This window comes from Corvus hawaiiensis, chromosome 4 (genome assembly GCF_020740725.1).
Source record: "Corvus hawaiiensis isolate bCorHaw1 chromosome 4, bCorHaw1.pri.cur, whole genome shotgun sequence".
Lineage (NCBI taxonomy): Eukaryota > Metazoa > Chordata > Aves > Passeriformes > Corvidae > Corvus > Corvus hawaiiensis.
In genome coordinates this window covers 39763742-39782224 of record NC_063216.1, presented here as the reverse complement: position 1 = coordinate 39782224, position 18483 = coordinate 39763742, and the positions used below count along the sequence as shown (strand labels likewise).

Sequence of the window (18483 nt, the reverse complement as noted above, 5' to 3'; positions counted from 1 at the left end):
ACACTTTCTGATACTTCACACCATTTAAATTATTACTGTTTCTGTATTGTCAAGAGTCTATTGATATCTTAATGGTTCCCTGCTCATTATGAAATTTATCTGTACCAGTATCTTGGTTTTGAGAGATGTAATTGCAATGTGGTTGCTATTACTAAAGGAATCTCTCTATTCAGATTTCTGACAGTCAGCCCTCGCTTTTCTCTGTTTTTCCACACCAAAACAACAGCAAGTGTTTTTATTCTGTGCAGCACTGAGCACTAGACAAGACACATAAGCGTTTTTATGGGTGTAGTCTTTATGCCAACATACCGATGAAAACTATCCACCATTTTTAGGTGCACACGCAGATCTTTCTTTGTCAGGTGGTCTAACATCCTCGCATCTACCAGGCATTCCATAAAGTAACTTCGGTACTGAGGTAAACCCAGGCTGGGGAGCCATTCGTTACCTATCCATTCATGGTTCATATCACCATAAGCAAGGGTCTACAGAGAGAAGAAAACGGAGAGGGGGAATAAATTCTTGAGTTTGTTCAAGACTGCACTACAGACTGAAAACAAGATATGTCTGAAAAAAAAAGAATTCTGGTTTTGCTTTAACGTTGGAAGAGGGAGCCACTGTGAGATATTTGTTTTTCCTGTTGTATCTTGTTTTCTTATGTAAGTTTGAAGGAATGTTTTTCAATTTTGAGTTTTAAATGCAAGCAAACTTGTCACACAATCAAAATGTGTATCTTTCATAATAGTACTTGCTTTCAATTGACCTTCTAGAATATTTATGCCAGGCAAATCCTGAACTGTGAACTGGTAATGCAAACATGGCTCCAGGGAATCCACTGAGGCTTATGTTACTGTTTAGTGGGGAGAAGAATTTCCTAAATAGGATCTACGACACTTCGTGGCTACACACCTGTAGTCCTTCAGAGACTAAAAGTTAATTTCAGTTGTTTGGCACTCAAGCTTACATTTTAATGAGATATTTTCAGCTGTGAACAGCTTAAACCTAAGTGCATATGTAGAGCTCAAGAAATTAATTGAAGCTAGTACTCAGGCTTCATTGTTCAGCTAAAATTTCACTAGGCTGAGGAAAGGAGTATAAGAAAAAAGTGTGCACATTGAGCTATTTTTATATGAGTTGCCCTATTAAGATGCAAAATAGATTTTTACATCTCATTGTTGTTAATTATTTTGTACTACAAAACTTAACAGAACAGAGAACTGATAAGTTGCAAGATTTATGCTTCCCAAACAGGATCGTGCTCAGGATCATTTTCAAGACTAACTATCTCTTTGTTTTTGTTTTTAATGTCATTATAAACAAATGAATAACACAGTGTAAACTGGATGGATATATTATCTATGAGGGAAAATATACTCTCCTTATGTCTCATTCTTGTGAGGTTTTGAAAGGAAAAGGAATGTCATCAGTAAAGATTGCAAGATCATGTGAGAGTGTGCATATATTACAGAGAAAAAAAATTTAAAATGTAGCTAATTGAAAGTTCTAACTAAATTATATAATACTATTTGTGGACTGATACTTGGGTGTGATTTATACAATTGTTCTAAAAAAACCATTCAGTATAATTGTAGAAAAGTTAGCTCTCAAATTCATGGCATATTTAATTTTCCTATTCTGAAAAATGAGGAAAATACTTCTACTAGTTTTAGATGGGAAATAGAATATGTCTCTGGAGTGTAGGAATTTCTTTTGTGAAAAATATTCACCAGCATATGTACCTCATTCTGCTTTACCTAAAACAACTGTCCAGAGAATATATTCTTTGAAAAAAACTCTACATAAATCATAATTCAATCATTGAGATACTGTCAGAATATTATATTCCACTACACATATTGACACACTCAATTACGTTATTGTTAACTTTCAGTTTAAAAAAGTCATGTGAAAGATCATACCTGAGCCCAGCTGCCTTCTTCAGACTCTTTCTGTATTATCATCAGGAAGCAATTAGTAAAGCAGGTAAAAAGACAATAAAAATTAGTTATAAAAGTATGTGATATTCATATGCACATTCATGAAAATGAAAATCTACACATAAAGTGCACGAATAAAATAACTCTGGCCAGTGGCAATGTCCTGGACTAAACTACCTGAAAAATTACAAGACCAAATCTATAAAATGTAGCTGAGTTTTCAAGGTAGAAAATCATTATATCTTGGTGAAATTATACCATTACAGCATTACTTAAACACTCTTCACAGTTTCACAATTAAAACACATTTATGTAAAAATTTGGGCATTACTGATGTGGTTTTTTGTTTCTAGTTTGATTTTGAAACATTCACAATGAAAAGCTGTCTTCTTAAGAATGTATTGTAAAGGAGCTTTTTACATAACATTTTTTATGGCAAAATTATATTTTTCTGGCTGGCCAGTTAAATAAGATCAACTCTACTTCTGGTCAGTTCAGTGCTGTTATATTTGCATTTATCTTTACCAACAATAATAAAACTGGAAATGTGCTCAGTTTAAAAAGAAAAAAATATTGATGAGAATTGGCTTCCTTACTACTGATGAGAAAACTTCAAATGCTATAGCAAGCATAGACTTCTAAGAAATAACTCCTTATTGCATCAAAATTTAGCTCCAGTACCTCTCCCACCATTTATGGATTGGGCTGACTATAACGTTTGCCAAACCGAAGATAATTTTTTTCAGAGATCTCACTGGAACATGTATCATGTTTTATAAGCACCTTTATGGAGTTGTTATGATGTAATGTTAAAAACCAAAACCTAAGTAACATATGTTGCATATTGAAAAAAAAAGGCTTACTTTAGTGTTTAGGGAGAGGTTTGACAAAAATCAATAAATAAATGACACTCTCCATGCACCTGAAATCAAAGATCATGAATACCCAAGCATGGACATGAAAGACTCAGCATAATGAAGTTGTCGAATGCATCATTCTCAAGCCTTTTCTTATTTCTTTCTATATCAGCAGATACAAAACACTGTTTAGAAGAAGACGGAGTAGATTACAGGAGAAATGTTGTACCTGTAACCATGACAATTTCATTTCATTAAATGAGGTTTCACAGTGGCACTGATACTATTACATATGCTGAAAGTCCAATACTGGTTTTAGGGCCACACAGTTTTTGTGATGGCAATACAGGTTGTAAATTCTTTTGCTGAAAGATAATGTAACTGTTCTTTAAATTCAATTTCATTACTCCCTGCAACTTGCTAATTGCATGCTTTGGGAAGCATCCTACAGAAGATACGGCATCTGTGTTAAAGCAGGAACAGGCCTATTCTCTTTTGAGCACTGAAACCATTTTAAGTGGAAATGGAATGACTAACCGTTTTAGCTGGAGCAGCAAGATTTTCCATTTCTTCATGAGTCACCCAAACATTGCCTGAGGGCTATGGACAAGGCCCGCAGGAAGGCAGGTGGGGTCCACATTAGGTAAGCAGTGGTAAAGAAGAAAGGCAGCACCACTGTAAGTTAACAGCGCATCACCATCAGCACAACCATGTTCTTGCCTCTACCGAGCTGCAGCTAGAGACAACTTTAGACAACTTGGTTTGTATCTTTCATTTGCGGCTTCTGAACAGATGTGATGGAGTATTACAACTAGAACTGATGGATGAAATCCGGCAGAGCACTGCCACAAAGGAAAGAATAATAATTAAAGCTGCATTTCATAAACAACTGGCAAATGCAACCTTTAGCTCACAGCTCTGTGCAGAGGTAAGCTTCAGCTCCCAAAGATTTTCCAGCCTAAATATTCTGCACAAATCACATGCTCATATTATAATCTAAATAATGAATACTTGCACCATGTTTCTGTAAATCAAAAATGTCAAGAGAATTCCCTTGTAAAACTTTGTCCTCATCCTTTTGTTTTTCATCAAATTATTACTAGCACAATGAGGAGAGTCAGGGAGGGGGCTTGGATGTATGCTATGTTTTCTGGAGACCTGAGATAAATTAACTCCTTTCCTGAGAAAGAGGAGAAGCAGAAAGACTGGGGACTCAGAAATGCGCATACTGGGGCAGGGCAGCTTTGTGCACTGACAGTACTCAGGCAGAATTAAGAAAACAAGGCAAAAGTAATCCCAATGTTTTTAGCTATATTCTCTCACTTCATAAGTGTATATGCTTTTATGCTTTGAAATATCCTGTTATGCTTTTAAAATAAAATTCAATTTTGTGTAGTAATTCAAACATCGTACCAAGTCTTTACTGCTCTACTTTGTTAAAATCCATTACAATTCATAATATTACCATGGTAATGACACACAAAACTGTTCTCAGGGAAGAAAGTATCAGATGGTGAACTACAATATTTAAAGAACATTAGCAACATGAAGATAAAATGGCAATCAAGAACAATATTAGTGCTGTTGCCCAGTTGCGTATGTAGGTCAGTGGATCTGGTACCTCTCCAAAGTATCTGAAATTTAATTTCCACCAAAAGATTCTCCATAAATTTAATGAAGATATTACAAAATATAAATATTATAATTAACATTATCATTATTATTAACCTGCTATTAGAAATCTGAGCTACACCACTTGAGTAGTAGTCTTTGTCCTTCACTTCTATGCCACGTTTTCCATCTGATCCAGCCTCTTTTCTGTTAGTCTCCCTTGCTTCTTTCATAACCATTACCATCAGCATATCGCAGTGTTAAAAACTCCCCTTTTGTGATCTTGTTTCTTTTTGTCCTCATCAGTCTGGCCTATTTTTCCTGCTTTCTGTAGCATATTCATTCTTACTCTCCTCTGATCTGATCTATTTCCTTGCTCTTTTTGATATATTCCCCTTTTCTTTCAGACTTGTGTGGCTGTGTGTCTTTACTTGCTTCCCTCCTGTCTGCCGCCACTTTTTCTTCCTTCCTCACTGAATGCACAGGCTCCACTGCAGCCTTCCAGATGCTCCCCTCACACCTCCAATCACTGCTTCTCTTAAGATCATGAAGAACCTAAAGCTTACTCATATTAGATAACATTTGAAAGGGCGCAAAAACCGGGAATGGGAAAAAGACTCAAAAGGGCTGTGTTCCTACATAACCTCTCCCAACACCTGCCTCCCCTCCACCCCAAAAAAAGAAATAAAGAAAGAGAACAAACAAACAAAAAAAGAAAAACAATCTGATTAGGCTGGTACAGATGATTTAAGGAAGAGAAAGGCAAAAATACAGGCAAAATTACAAATAAGATGCTCAATACTGATTTAGATAACATCAAGGATAATCCAAACAATGGCTTAAAAAAAATAAGAATATCTGATAAAAGAAAAACATCAGCAATCAACAATCAAGCAAGTGATGAACAGGTAGTTCTGAGTCTCTATTAGACAGTTCCCACTGATTGTGAAGTATGTGCTATCACAGAGCCACTCTGTTACTACAAAAGATTTTCTGCAGACTCCTGTAGGGTGAAGTCGGGAAGAAAAAGTTAGCTGAACAGGACTCACTGTTCTGGATGTTGGAGGTGCTGATGGACTTGTCAGTGATACCATCTCCTGGATTGCTAATCGGAGTTTTAGGCGATGAAGAGGATTGCTGATTCCAATTTCTCTTTGAATCTCAGTATCGGACAAAGCAGACATGATAGCTCCACTCTTCACGTTGGCACGGCAGGCGGCGACGTACCAGGCTGGCATCCCTAGCCAGAGCTGTGAAGAGAAAGGACATTTCATCCAAAGCACTGCTCCATTTCTTGAATGAAATTACAGTCATAGAATATCCTGAGTTGGAAGGAACTCATTGGCATCATCAAGTCCAGCTCTTGGCTCTGCACAGAGCAGCCTCAAGGATCACATCATGTGCCAAGAGCATTGTCCAAAAGCTTCTTAAACTCTGTCAAACTCGGTGTCATGACCACTAATAAACAATTAATTAATGACCAATATTAAATAACTAATTGTCAGGACACCTATCAGTTTGAATAAGCATGGTAACACACACAAATGAATATGAACATGATAGTCTTTAATAAAACAAAATTGTTTCAGAACCTTTGAAATTGCCCTGATTTCATGTGAATTCTTTTTGCTTTTACTGTAATCAGAACTTTAAAGCAAGGCATGCTTTGAATTATTTTTAGAGCTGTGTGCCTCCATCCCCTGGGCTACTCCTTTCCCAGGTTTTTAATGAGCAAGTACTGGCACAAGTCAGTGTTCCTGCCCATCTGATAATCTTAAATACAGAAAATAATCTAGGAGGACTGAAATAATTTCTTCACTTTTGTACTGAAACGGCTTTCTCTTTTTTTAACACGGTGCATTCAAGGGACACAATCTTGCATTTCTCAGCTTTTATTTTCTTAGTAGAAGTTAACCAAGCCCAGCTCAAACAACCAACCTATCAGGGACAGACTTCAGAATAAATTTGGGAACAGGCTGGTATGGTGTCACATCCCAGCTAGGAATACTGGTTAGAAGGTGCAGCACAGCTCCATCACATATGGATTTAGAAGATATGTACTTACATGCTTTTCCTCTCCTTATGTTAGTCTTACTAGCCCAGGCCAGCCTTGCTTCACCACTTAGTCTTTCCTTGTAAGAGGACTTACTGAGTGTGAATTATTTTTGTTTTTCTCAGCTTTCTCATTTTATGCTGCCTCATTTATATGACTACAGTGTCTACAGCTCTTTTTTTCCCTAAGGAGGTAAATTCATATCAGGGATACATTTATGTGAGGTTTCTGATTGTGGTATGAAGTACACTATACTTAGGAAAGCCTGTGAGAAGAACATAAGCACTGAATGCCATAATCACTGAGATTTTAGGGATAACACAATGGAAAACAAAGACCTAGCTAGGTGCATCTCAAATAGGCCATCAGAATTAGCTGATTCCATTGTTGGGTTTTTTTCTTAATACAGGCTTACTAAAACAGGACACAAGGTCAAGGAAATGAGGAAATTCACCAACAAATCTGGAAAGCAATGATGAATTGCAAGGATTTTCATTTCATTTGACACAGTAGGGGGAAGACCTGTGTGGTTATTAAGAAGTGTATGCATTATCTGGGAAATATTTCCATAAAAGACAGCTGTTAGGTCACTTTTATGTCACACAGAAAACAGACTTGACTGTCAGGTTGCAAAAGGCTCAGTCAGACTTTGAGTCCTGAAGTATCACAAAGGTTGAGAAATGACTGCATTGTGTTTGAAAACATCCTTCCCACTGATGGGATTAGCCACTACCCTCCATCCAATGCTAGTCTAAACCTCAAAAACATTATCTAATTCCAACAAACTATTACAAAATACAAAGTTTCATGAAAGAAAAAAATAAAACAAACCAAAAATTATGTAGATATCATCCAGCTGCACTTAAACAAAGGGCCATGAGAAAACTATGCATAGCTTTAAAATGGGTTTCATCACCTCATTTATTTTGACATTAATTTTTTTTCACACATGCACTTGAAAAACAGAAAAGTGTAAACACTGTGAGTTATTTATATCCAAGAGATATAAATGGTTGCTGCTTATTAGGTAAATAATTTCTTTAACAAAATAAGTAAATTCTTCAGTAAATAGCTGTCTAGAAGAAAATGATGTTAGATAAAGTCTCTAAAAAGGGAACACAGTAATCATTCTAGACAGAGAACTCAGATATCAAGATTGATATGCTTTTCCATAATTAATTAGGAAAACAAAAAATTCTTAAAAATATTTCTCAGCTGTGTCTGTGCTACATACAAACAGCAAGAATAAATGCTAAGGCTGAAAAGCCCTGAAAAGTTTGAAAATTTCACAATATACTTCTTAAATTTCAGCCTTTGTCTCCTTTATTATTATTTTATTCTTTAGCTGAAGATGAATGCATATGTTATATTTTTCTTCAGGAGAGTATGAAATGCACACAGCGTCCATCTGCTGACTGAATGCACTGATGCTCACTGAATAAACACACTACTCCTATCCTCATATATTTTTATCATCAGTATTCAATCTGCATTTACTACTGCAACATTAACTTCCTTGTGAGCTCTCCTTTGCTACTGTCATCATATTCCCCAAGAACTTCATAGGCCCTGATTTCTCTTTACAGCCCCTCTCAGACAGTGGGAAACATACCCTATTTTTCAGAAAAGAATCAAGGGGAAAGGAATTAGGGCTTAACTTGTCAAAAACTGCTTGAAATTGTGGATCACCTTGAAAGAGGAGGGTATTGGTATCAGAAATTACAGACTTTTGTATGTTCATGTTTTCAGCAAATCATTTAGTGTAATTATTATTATTTATGACCGGTATAAATTTTGTTACATACCTCTTAAAGTCATATGAAAAAGTCAAGTAGTGGCCAAATTAAGGATTGTTCCATATTTACAGAGATTTTTTTGGGAAGGAAGATATAATCCTGTTTTCCAAGGTCATATGCAAATGCTTGTACTGACTTTCTGCAGTTTTCATTTTGTCTTTTTCATTAGGTACCTTCAGCAACTCCAATGTGAAGCAGAAATTTTGTAAACATTAGCTGCTTTCATTTCTCATCTTTCATTTATTCACTAGCACATATCTGCCAAAGCTTTGGAGAGGGATCTTTTTTTCCTATTGAAGGGAAACACTTTACAAAGTCTAACTGATGATCAGTGGGTTATAGCTACAGCAGGAAGGAGGAAAGTTGTGAATAGGTAGCAATGCTTGGTATAGTAAGGAATAGACACTTGTTCTTTGAGCCAACAAAGAGCTTGTATCTGCACTGAAGTGTTACAGCCTTGCCATGTAAAAGTGTATTTGTATAAGAACATTCTTACTTTCTCTGCCTTCTTCTCCCCTCAGCATTTGTGTATTTTTTGAGTAGTTCATCTAAAATATTCACTGATATTTTTGTCAAAATTGATGACAGCTCTGCTGAATGTTTTTTCTTCTTGATTTCCAAAACTCATTCATTTAGGTCCTCCAAATAAAGGACATCTCTCTCTGGCTGTGAAATCCAATCACACTGGATTTCAGATATGAAGGCACTGCCTGTCAAATCAGAGAGATTTCAACCTGGAACTCTTACACTGCAGGTGAAAATGGTGAGAGGAACACTTTTTTCCCCATTATGTTTTTAAAATACAGAAAGTTACAAATTCTTTAAATTTATTTAAAATTAACTCATCATTCTACATAAACTGTCTGTGGAGTTCCTAGACATTTAGAGACTGAGAAATGCAAAAATTTCAAAAATTTGAGATTCAATCAAATTTCTGGTCCTCATCCCACTTTGTAACTCTGTCTTACTTGTTTTAGCTCTAGTCTCTAATTTACACCATCCAGTGTCAAAATCTATGTAGTGCTGACAGCACAGTGCACACAGAGAGGGGAAGAGGCTGTAACAGTCTCTTTTAAGATTTGTAAGGATAAGCACACATAAGCAGTCTACAAATGTGACTCACTTTTTCAAGTTATGTCCAACACTTACCTCCAGCCAGGCAACCACCGTTGGTCCATCCCACTGCGCAAAAGGCAAACCTTTTCTCCGAGCCTCTTCCAGAAGCTCATGTCTAAAAATGGATCAAGAAATGGTAAATACGTGGAGGTATCTGTTGGGACAAAAAGACGCAACTCTGCCTTTTTGTGAAGGGTAATAACAGTGAAGCACAATGACAGGCATAGAAAAAGCACAGAACACACCAGTTAACAATACAGCTCTTTCTCCTGTTGAATGTACTCTCAATCTATTCCAAATTCTCCATTTTTTCTGACATCCTTTTAAACATCTAACATACAAAAGGTGAGGTTTCTGTCTTTTCTTTAGCCAAAGCAATAAAAAAAATCGGTATACCCTATAATAAAGGGGTATCAAAACAGTCACTGGTAAAGAGAAAACTGAGGTACTCTTCCTGAGACTAACTTAGCTCTGGTCTGCTAATGACTCAGAAAGGCCCAGAACTGGCAACTTCTAGACATGAACTAAGCATGGATATAATGCAGATGGATCTGAGAGGTGTCTGTGTTTGAAACACAAAGCCAGCTGTAGCAGCTATGCACAATGCTAGGGCCTGTGGAGTACAGCTATTCTGTACCTTAAATATGCCATCTGTGGCTATTTAAGAGTTGATTGCATCTTTAGTAGTTCCATGTTTGCATCTTTTTAATTACTGATTATATATAAAAGAATTCTACATGGTTTACTGATGTATATATTTTTATAATTATAGAATTGATGTGATTTCTCAGTTTTATACATATACATAGATATATCTCTATTGAGTTGATTGAATACCAATCCAGATCCTGTATCTACAGTTTTTTCTGGACTACAACTGGTGTATATGTAAAACATCATTCTCAAAGCTTAATTTAACATGGCGGTGTTAAATATTTGGTATAGTTACGTATAAACCAGTCAGCTAGACTATCATGAAAATGCTCTATATTAAAAACATTCAGCTATTTCACCAGACATTTCCACTGTGGTGATGGCATAGAAAAAGCAGTCCTTCAAATATCTTTTTTTTCTGGTGTTTAACAACACGTTTTCAGCTGCCTCCTACTGAGTGAAACACAAAAGAATGCTCCCAGCAACAAGCTGTAGTGAAAAAAATTAGACAAGGACTATGCTAATGTAGTATTAAAATTTGCTTACTTTCCCAAATAACAAGAAAATCTTGGAATTATGGCTTCAATTTTGTTCTGTCTTCCTTTATTACTACAGCCTTTGTGGTTCAGTTATCCCTTGACAATTCTTCACTGCCTGAGCAGCCTTTCAAATACATGTACTACAAAATCACAGCAGATGGAGTGATCTTACTTGTAAGGAGTAGTCCTTTAGGGATTTTTGCATTGCCAAGGGGCCACACTGAGAGAATTTGGCTTTAGCAGAATATGGAACTCAAATAAGAGATTTTGCATACAGGTTTAAATCCCTGGCTCTGAATATAGAAAGAAAGCTGCTTTATTTTCTGTGTTTATGCTGTAGTAATACGTAACATTACAAATACTTGACAGCGTTACTGAAGTTGTTCTAGCTTCTCCTCCCACACAGCCTTTGCAGCATACCTTTCCTTTGTCACTCAGATATCCCAAGCCACTGTAGAGCTATCCTTGATTTCTGTGAAAGCATAACCCCCAGTAAAACAAGAAGTTGCTCTCTGGGTACACAAACACCATGTTACCTTCAGCAGCCGATGGGGACGCAGGAACCCCATATTCCCAGGGAGACAAGTAGTGAATACCTATGAAAGGTATTCACCTGCCTGCTTAGGAGAGCAGAATTAAGGCATGTCCAGACTTGGCCCCATCCCAGCTACCTGTGGATGAGGTGTTCGGGTTGCAGCCTTCCCTCAGGGTTGGTTCTGCAGGTGCTACAACGATGCTGTACCTCCCTCAGATGCTACAACAGGGCTGCAGGACTCCTGAGGCTACTGGCTCTGAGAGCTGGCATGGCTACCCTTAGGGAGAGACATGCTTTCAGGAATGCCCCTGCCTCACCTGGCCACTTCTGGTGCCCCATGGCAGAGCACAGACTGCACAAAACCCTGTACAATGTGCTCCTTCCCTGCAGCCAGCCCAAGCCCAGGGAGCAGCCCCATCTGCAGCTAGGAGTCTCATGGAGACACCACCCCTGGAGGAACATGATCCCAGAGTTTCCTTTTCTGGGCTATTCTCTTCAATTATCCCAGCTGAAAGAGCAGGGCTGGCTAACATGCTATGGAGAAAAGGAGATAATGGCTTTGAGGGTCCCTGGCCTTCCTTGCTTGTGCTCTCCAAGCACAAGAGCAGCAGCACCTGGACTACAAGGAGATGGGAAGGAAGTCTTGGCCTCTTTGATAAACCTCTGCATGGCCTCAGGAACTGAGATGCCTGCAGAGGAGCCATTGGCACTTTAAGGTCTCACTTCCATGAAAAACTTAGTTCCTTTATACTGGAATTACAAAGCACATATTTCTAGGGAGTCTTCTGTGACTTTGCAAATTTTGTACCAGCCCAAGTGTGGAGGCTTAGTAATATTCCAGTGATTCTCAAACCAATACATTCTCCCAGAGTGGGAAAGCACTTCTGTTACTTCAGAGGCAGTCTGGCTCACAGAGTTAAAGGAAAGCAGAGCTGTGGTTATCGATTTAGGCTGAAGGAAACGGGCCAGGACAGAAATGAGATGCCATATATGTGTGTATATACATACGCGCTATAGCCAAAGCCTACAGTTTGATAAACATAATCCAAATGGTCTTTGCATGTAGAAGGAAACTGCTCTGAGCTGAAAATATTTTTAGCATAAAGTTAAAAATCCTGTACTTAGACATGCACATGAAATATAGCCATCATAAGGGTTGTGCCTCACTCACTGATGCAGAAAAATAGTAAAAGGACTTTTATGATCTTTTGTTCCCTTAAAAAGAATTAAATGCTTCAAAATTTATAATTCCTTCCTCAGATGATTCTTATAAACAGCACTGCAATATTAAAGTTTATTGAAATGATAATTTACTTTTGGAATATTAGTCTTTGACTACTTCTTAATACAAACTAAGAGATCTGTAAAACCTAAACCTTCAATTTACAAGCCAAAATTAAATCCAGAATTTCTATTTTTTGACTAAGAGGGATATTCTTTAGTTGGCAGTCAGTGAAAACTCTAATGGTGTGTTTTGGTTTTTTTTGTAATATGAACTAGCACTACAGGAAAAAACTTCCACTCTTTCATCAAGTTAAAAGTATCATGTAGGAAATAATATGCACTGTTTTGACCAATTGTGCAAATCACCTGAAAAATGAATCCAGTGACCTGCCTGTTTTGGAACATAAAACAATATTTTAGAATGTTGTCTAAAGTTGTCCTTATGGGATAGTCACCGGCTTCCTGAAAGCAGAAGAATCCCAAAGCAAAATATTGGTAACTGCAGTTCAATTATCCTTGTAAAAAAATGCAATTGATCACAGGAGGAAGAAGAGACAAATACCCTAGAGCTTGTCACTCCCTCTTTCCTTCAGTACAAATACAGGGTTTGGGGATCATGAAAAGCATTAAACAGCCTGTCTAATTTAGAAGGTGCTTTTCAGGGAAATGGGGGATTTTCTCCTCCTCAGACTTTCTCAGAAGAGTATGACATATTACAATGTGTCCATGTTGCATTGGCCAGGAGGAAGGGAATTAAAAGGCAATTATTTCCATGCTTGCTTAGGTTTTTGGCAATGTATGAAAACAAGCTCATAAGGAAAAAATTGACATTAATTAGGCATTACTAGAAATGCCATTATTTTGCAGATAGGGCTTTAAACCACTTACTACCACTGGAATGAATTCCAAATTAAAGCCATATTTTTAAAGACAACATTATTACTGCTAAAGAACAAAATTCTCCTCCTGGACATATTACAGGAGTAACTGGAATATGCTATTTAAAATATATCATTACCCTGAGCCTGCTTTTGCAAAGTCTGGAAATTTCACGAACATCAACTCTTTGACATCCATCCAAAATCTGAGAAATCCTTTTATTTGTGTGTTTTAGGGAGTGCCTCATAAAGTGGGCTGTTTTCACATTTTTATCAAAGACAGTAAAGAAAAATCACATAATGTCAAGTTGTGTTGCGGAGATGTGTGTTGGAGAAGCAGGGCTTCCTCCCTAGCACTGACTTCTGATGTTTAATCCTCCCCAAAATGACTTGCAAAAGACACTGTTGACTCTGGGCCATTTGCCTCAGCACCACTCACCTAAGAGCCAGGTACCACTAACTGCCCAGATCAACCTAAAAACCTGAGAGCACAACTGTCTCACAACGTGGGGACTTAGGAAAGCTTCAATAATCCTTTGGGCAGGAGAAGTACATGGAAGCAATAGGAAGGCAGAAATGATGAGTGAGACTATGTTACTATCCTGCCAATCTACCTGATATGTATTCTTCTCCTGCACCAGGGAAATTCTAGCTCTGTATCAGCAGCCGTCATCAATTCATTGCATAAAACCCAATGAACTTCATTAAAAACATTAATAATCATTAAATAGAATTTGTGTAGGAAGTTAACGAGATCCTGACTTAAAGTGTGTTATTCAATTTTCTTCAGGAAGATAAGGCTGCCCCCCATGAAGCAAACAAGCAATGACAGTTTAGGATTTCTAACACACATAATGCAAACACTCTGTGCAATACACGATGTCCAGACATTGTCTTGATGAAACGTAAACAATATTTCAACACAGATCTTCACATTTCTGCAAGTAATAGGATTTACTCTGATATCTAATAAGGATTCACGTGAAAAGACCTCAGAAATATTATACTGCACATATATATGTCTCTTAGTTGAAACATAATCATAAAGGTGAGATATTAAAAAGGAGGCACAGTGAAGTCAAGAACCAGATCATGTTTGTAAAACACAGGCAGAATTGATTTAAAAATCTGGCTAACAGGTAATTTAGACTGTGAAATGGCCTTTAGTCACAGACATTTTCTCAAATAGAAAACAGATTGAAGTTGTTACCTAGCAGGTCCTCTGATTATTAACTGACATTATTATGATTATTATTATCACCAATATTAAAATGTTTCATTTAGAACAAAGTACTGCACATGATAGGTTTCTAGAAGAGAACCAGACAGAAAGGATAGACCAATTATGCTGTATTTATCTGGGTAATCCTATGATTTCAAGGTAAGATTAAACACATCTGCCGCTTGAAATCCAACATACATTCAAAGACTGAAAAAATCAGGAGACAGGATTTCTAATGAATTAAGCTGGATTTGGATTTTATCCTTTCTATTGTTATTTGCTAAATATTTAAGACATGCTAGAATCTTGTAACTCAGGACACTGTATGAAAAAATAAGAGTTGAATTTGTATAAGTTAATAATATATAATAAAATAGCAAATTACATTTTTATATGTATTTTCTGCAAGACTATAAATGGATTTAAAGTAGGAAGTGGAGTGGGAGGTTGGGGAGAGACTCAAGACTTCATATTGCCACACTATGCAGATTTAATTTAATCTGAAAGGATCTGATTGACTTAAAGGCTGCACTAATTAAAAACTATGCCAGATCCTGTTTGAACTTTGACTCTTAAGTGATCTGGATTTTAAATGATTTGAAATCCTCATTCTCCTTTTTGATACCCAATATCAGGTCATACTGGAAACAATGAACAAAATACAATTTCCAATGTTTCACAAAACATTTGTATTAAACTTTGAGGAGTTTTCAGAAAAAAGTGACTGAAATACAGAAATCAAGATGCAACTAATAAACAGAAGGTTTTTAAATCTATAAAATAAGGAAGTATAAATTTCACAGTATCCCAGGTAACACAGAATAACAGTACTGTGAATATTCTATGTTAGGTGTACATTTAAGCTGTATGCAAACTGAAGGGCAGTATTCTTTTTTTCTGAAGCTATTTCTTAAGCTAAGTGAAGCACATTCAGGAATGCTTGAGACAGACCCTGACAAATAGAGCTTGAGAGGGCTAGGATTAAAAACCAAATAAAATAGCTGTGAAATAAGCAGACTTGCATAATACATAGTCTTGCAATCTTGTGTGCACTGTACTACATTAGAGACACGCAGTGTTCCCAGGCTGATCATATGTTATCAGATCTATTTTTATAAAGCCATTTCATAATCACATATTCTAAATTAATGTGGTAACCCTTGTTCTCTAAGTTTTGTACCATTTCACCTCCTGAAATTTCCTCCTTAAGTCTGCAAATTCTTATTCAAGAAGAAATAGCATTTCTACAATAGATCAAAGAGATGAAGATTTTAAACTTGATATTGGGTTAACAATTACAAAAACCAAAACAAACAAGAAAATGAACTAGTGAAAAAGAAAATAGTAAAATTATATGCACAAATAAAACATTTTTGCATATGTTTGCTTTGAAACAGCATAAGGGCTCAAATGGAATAAAAATAATAAATTGTGTGCTTTGTGAGTCTTCTGTGATTTAATTAAACAGAATATATGCCTTAACATCATTTGTTAAACTCAAAATTTTTCCACTGACTTCAACTCTCAAATTTCTTTGTGATTCTGGATTTTAGACCTCCCAAAATGTGTTTACTTTAAAAAAAAAGATAGAAATTATCTCCAAGTAGTTAATTCATTCTGTTAAGCACTTCAGGAGAAAGTCCTGACCTGAATTTGTGTACGCTTTCAAGGTTTACCATTATTCTGAATACTTTGAAAGCTTTCCTTTTTTTGCATGGATTCAGTTTCAATTTTTTGCATGGATTTGTTACATAAGATTCACGGAAAAACAAAAAAAGTAGGAATAAAACATAGAAAATAAACATGGTGCTGAGGATTAATATGTTCAGCAACCATGGCATTTTAACTTACCCAGATATGCTTTTCATGAGATGAAGAGAGATGAATGGAAAAAAAAGCACATAAATGTTAATGAACATATAGTAGTCCATAAAAAAAAAAAGAAATAGTATGATAGATAAAATAATATCACCATTATAACTACAGAAACCTTTGTAATTGGTCTTTCAGTAATTAAAAAAACTTAAGTACTCTTGTGAAGAACAGATGAAATTGTCAAAATGAGATTTTCATTAAACTCATGTTGGCTATTTATTAGGTACCACTCAGCACAGCACATCTTCCATCTACAATACATATTCATGCCAAAGATCAATAAACACAGTGAATGTGGAGTAGGCTTTCAAATCAAAGCTTTTTGCTTAGATTTGAATAATTTCTTAAGATTTATTGTGTAACCTCAAGAATGTTGAAAACCCCAAACCTGTGGATTTAACCAAATTAACCACAGATACACAGTAAAATTGAGTGGACCACAAACCAAGGTTTACTTTTCCATGTGCACTTTAATAATATTTTAGCAAAGTATCTCATAGTAATCATAAATGACCTAGACTTGCTTGTAAAATTTGTTTTGGTTTTTGTTTGCTTGTTTTTAAAATGCAGATTTCATGTACATAGGTGAGTAACATTTTCAGTGGCTATTTATGCCTGGCAGTATTTTAATTTCAGCAGTCATACTAACACTAGATCAGTAGCAACATTGGTATGAATGATTTACCCTCTAGGTAACCTATTATTGCCAATATAATGGGTACAGTATATGGAGAAGAAAGTAGGATGTCATTGCTGATAATAAACTTTCTACATCATCCATTAATTACCATCATAAAAAAGAAAATTATAGGCCTGAATGAAACCCAGACATCTCAAAATATTACATTTCTATAAACAAATGATTTACAGATCTACAAAGGCTTGGTAGAAAATGTGAGGTGAAAAGCCTTTGCTCTGATTAACTAAGAAGAGGTTGCAGACATTTCAGTCAGTTCAGAAGGGCACTGTTTTTGAGGACTTAAATTTTGTTTTCATGTGTGCAAGATCAGCAGAACAGCTGAGAGAGAGGAGAGAAAGTGCAATAGAGAAAAGGAGATGGAAACAAATGACAAATTTATACACAGAAAGTTTAAGACAGGAAGATTAGGGAAGGGAAAGACAACAAAAGTATGTACTATAAGTAAAGTACTAGAGAACTATTATAAAATTACCGAATCTGATGGAAGTAGCACAAGAATTGAATATGCATTCATGATTCATGCTCATTTTCTGAGCTAATTGTAAAGACTGATGTGATCACTTTTGCTTAAAAAGCTTTTAATTTTGAGCCTTCTGGAGTAAATTGAATCAGAACTGCTATTTGTTACATTTTCTACTGAGTATACCTTTGAGTATGCCTAGAGAGAAACAGGGAGATTGACTGGAATGCAAGTAATTCTCTTGCAGTTTTAATGACCTGAAAGGTTGCAGTCACTTGGGGATAATTTACAGGACTTGAAGGCCATGATAGGAGCAGAGGATCAAGGGACATTCTGTCACTTCCTGAGCATCTTGTCGAAGAACAATAAAATACAGCAGGGAAAAATGGACTTTTAATTCTTTAGGGTATTTTTATAGTTTTGGGGTTTTTTTTGCCATACGACAACAAATTTGTCACCACTTCATTACCTTTTCCTTAGACATATATTAACATAAAAGTTTTGTAGAATTTTTTTACTCTGCTGTGTTTTACCCATTCTTCTTTTAAATCCTAATTCTACAGTTAATCTGATAGGATATTTACCTCTGCTGGAGAGAGTTGTTTAGAGAGACAGCTGCATGCATCAGGGTATAAGCTTATATTTACCCAGAAGTTCCAAATTGCAATGGATAGGCTTATGCATGTAGATAAGATAGGGACTAGAGCCTTGGGGCTTTTTGTTTTATTAAAAACTTGGAATTTTCCAATAAAAATACTCTTACATTTTATGAGGAAAATAATTTTAAAAACTTGGCAAAGGATAAAAATATTATTTTTTAAAAATAAAATATTTTTAAAAATATGAGTTAGATATAGAATATGTTGTATCATTTTCCATCATCAGAATAATCTAATTAAGGTTTAATAATCCTCTGCAAAATAAATACCCATTTATCTTTACATTTGTAATGCTTAAAAGACTCCAAGTATCAATGTAAGAGCAAAACATGTTTTTAATATTGCAAAAGCTTTCACTGACTAACGA

General features: G+C 35.9%; 1 protein-coding gene across 14 annotated transcripts in view; it reads right to left on the bottom strand.

Moving 5' to 3' along the window:
* The window catches only part of PPFIA2 (PTPRF interacting protein alpha 2), a 294096-nt gene that overhangs the window by 10592 nt on the left and 265021 nt on the right, over positions 1 to 18483 (bottom strand). For 8 of the 14 annotated variants that reach the window (XM_048302565.1, XM_048302562.1, XM_048302564.1 and 5 more), the window contains 6 exons: positions 16274 to 16282; positions 9404 to 9485; positions 5455 to 5655; positions 3332 to 3394; positions 1920 to 1949; positions 310 to 485 (listed from right to left, as the gene is read on the bottom strand). In XM_048302565.1, coding sequence (XP_048158522.1) covers positions 310 to 485; positions 1920 to 1949; positions 3332 to 3394; positions 5455 to 5655; positions 9404 to 9485; positions 16274 to 16282 — 561 coding nt within the window. Of the gene's footprint in view, positions 1 to 309; positions 486 to 1919; positions 1950 to 3331; positions 3395 to 3484; positions 3637 to 5454; positions 5656 to 9403; positions 9486 to 16273; positions 16283 to 18483 lie in introns of those variants that run through there. The other 6 variants (XM_048302563.1, XM_048302567.1, XM_048302576.1 and 3 more) reach the window with 2 other exon arrangements.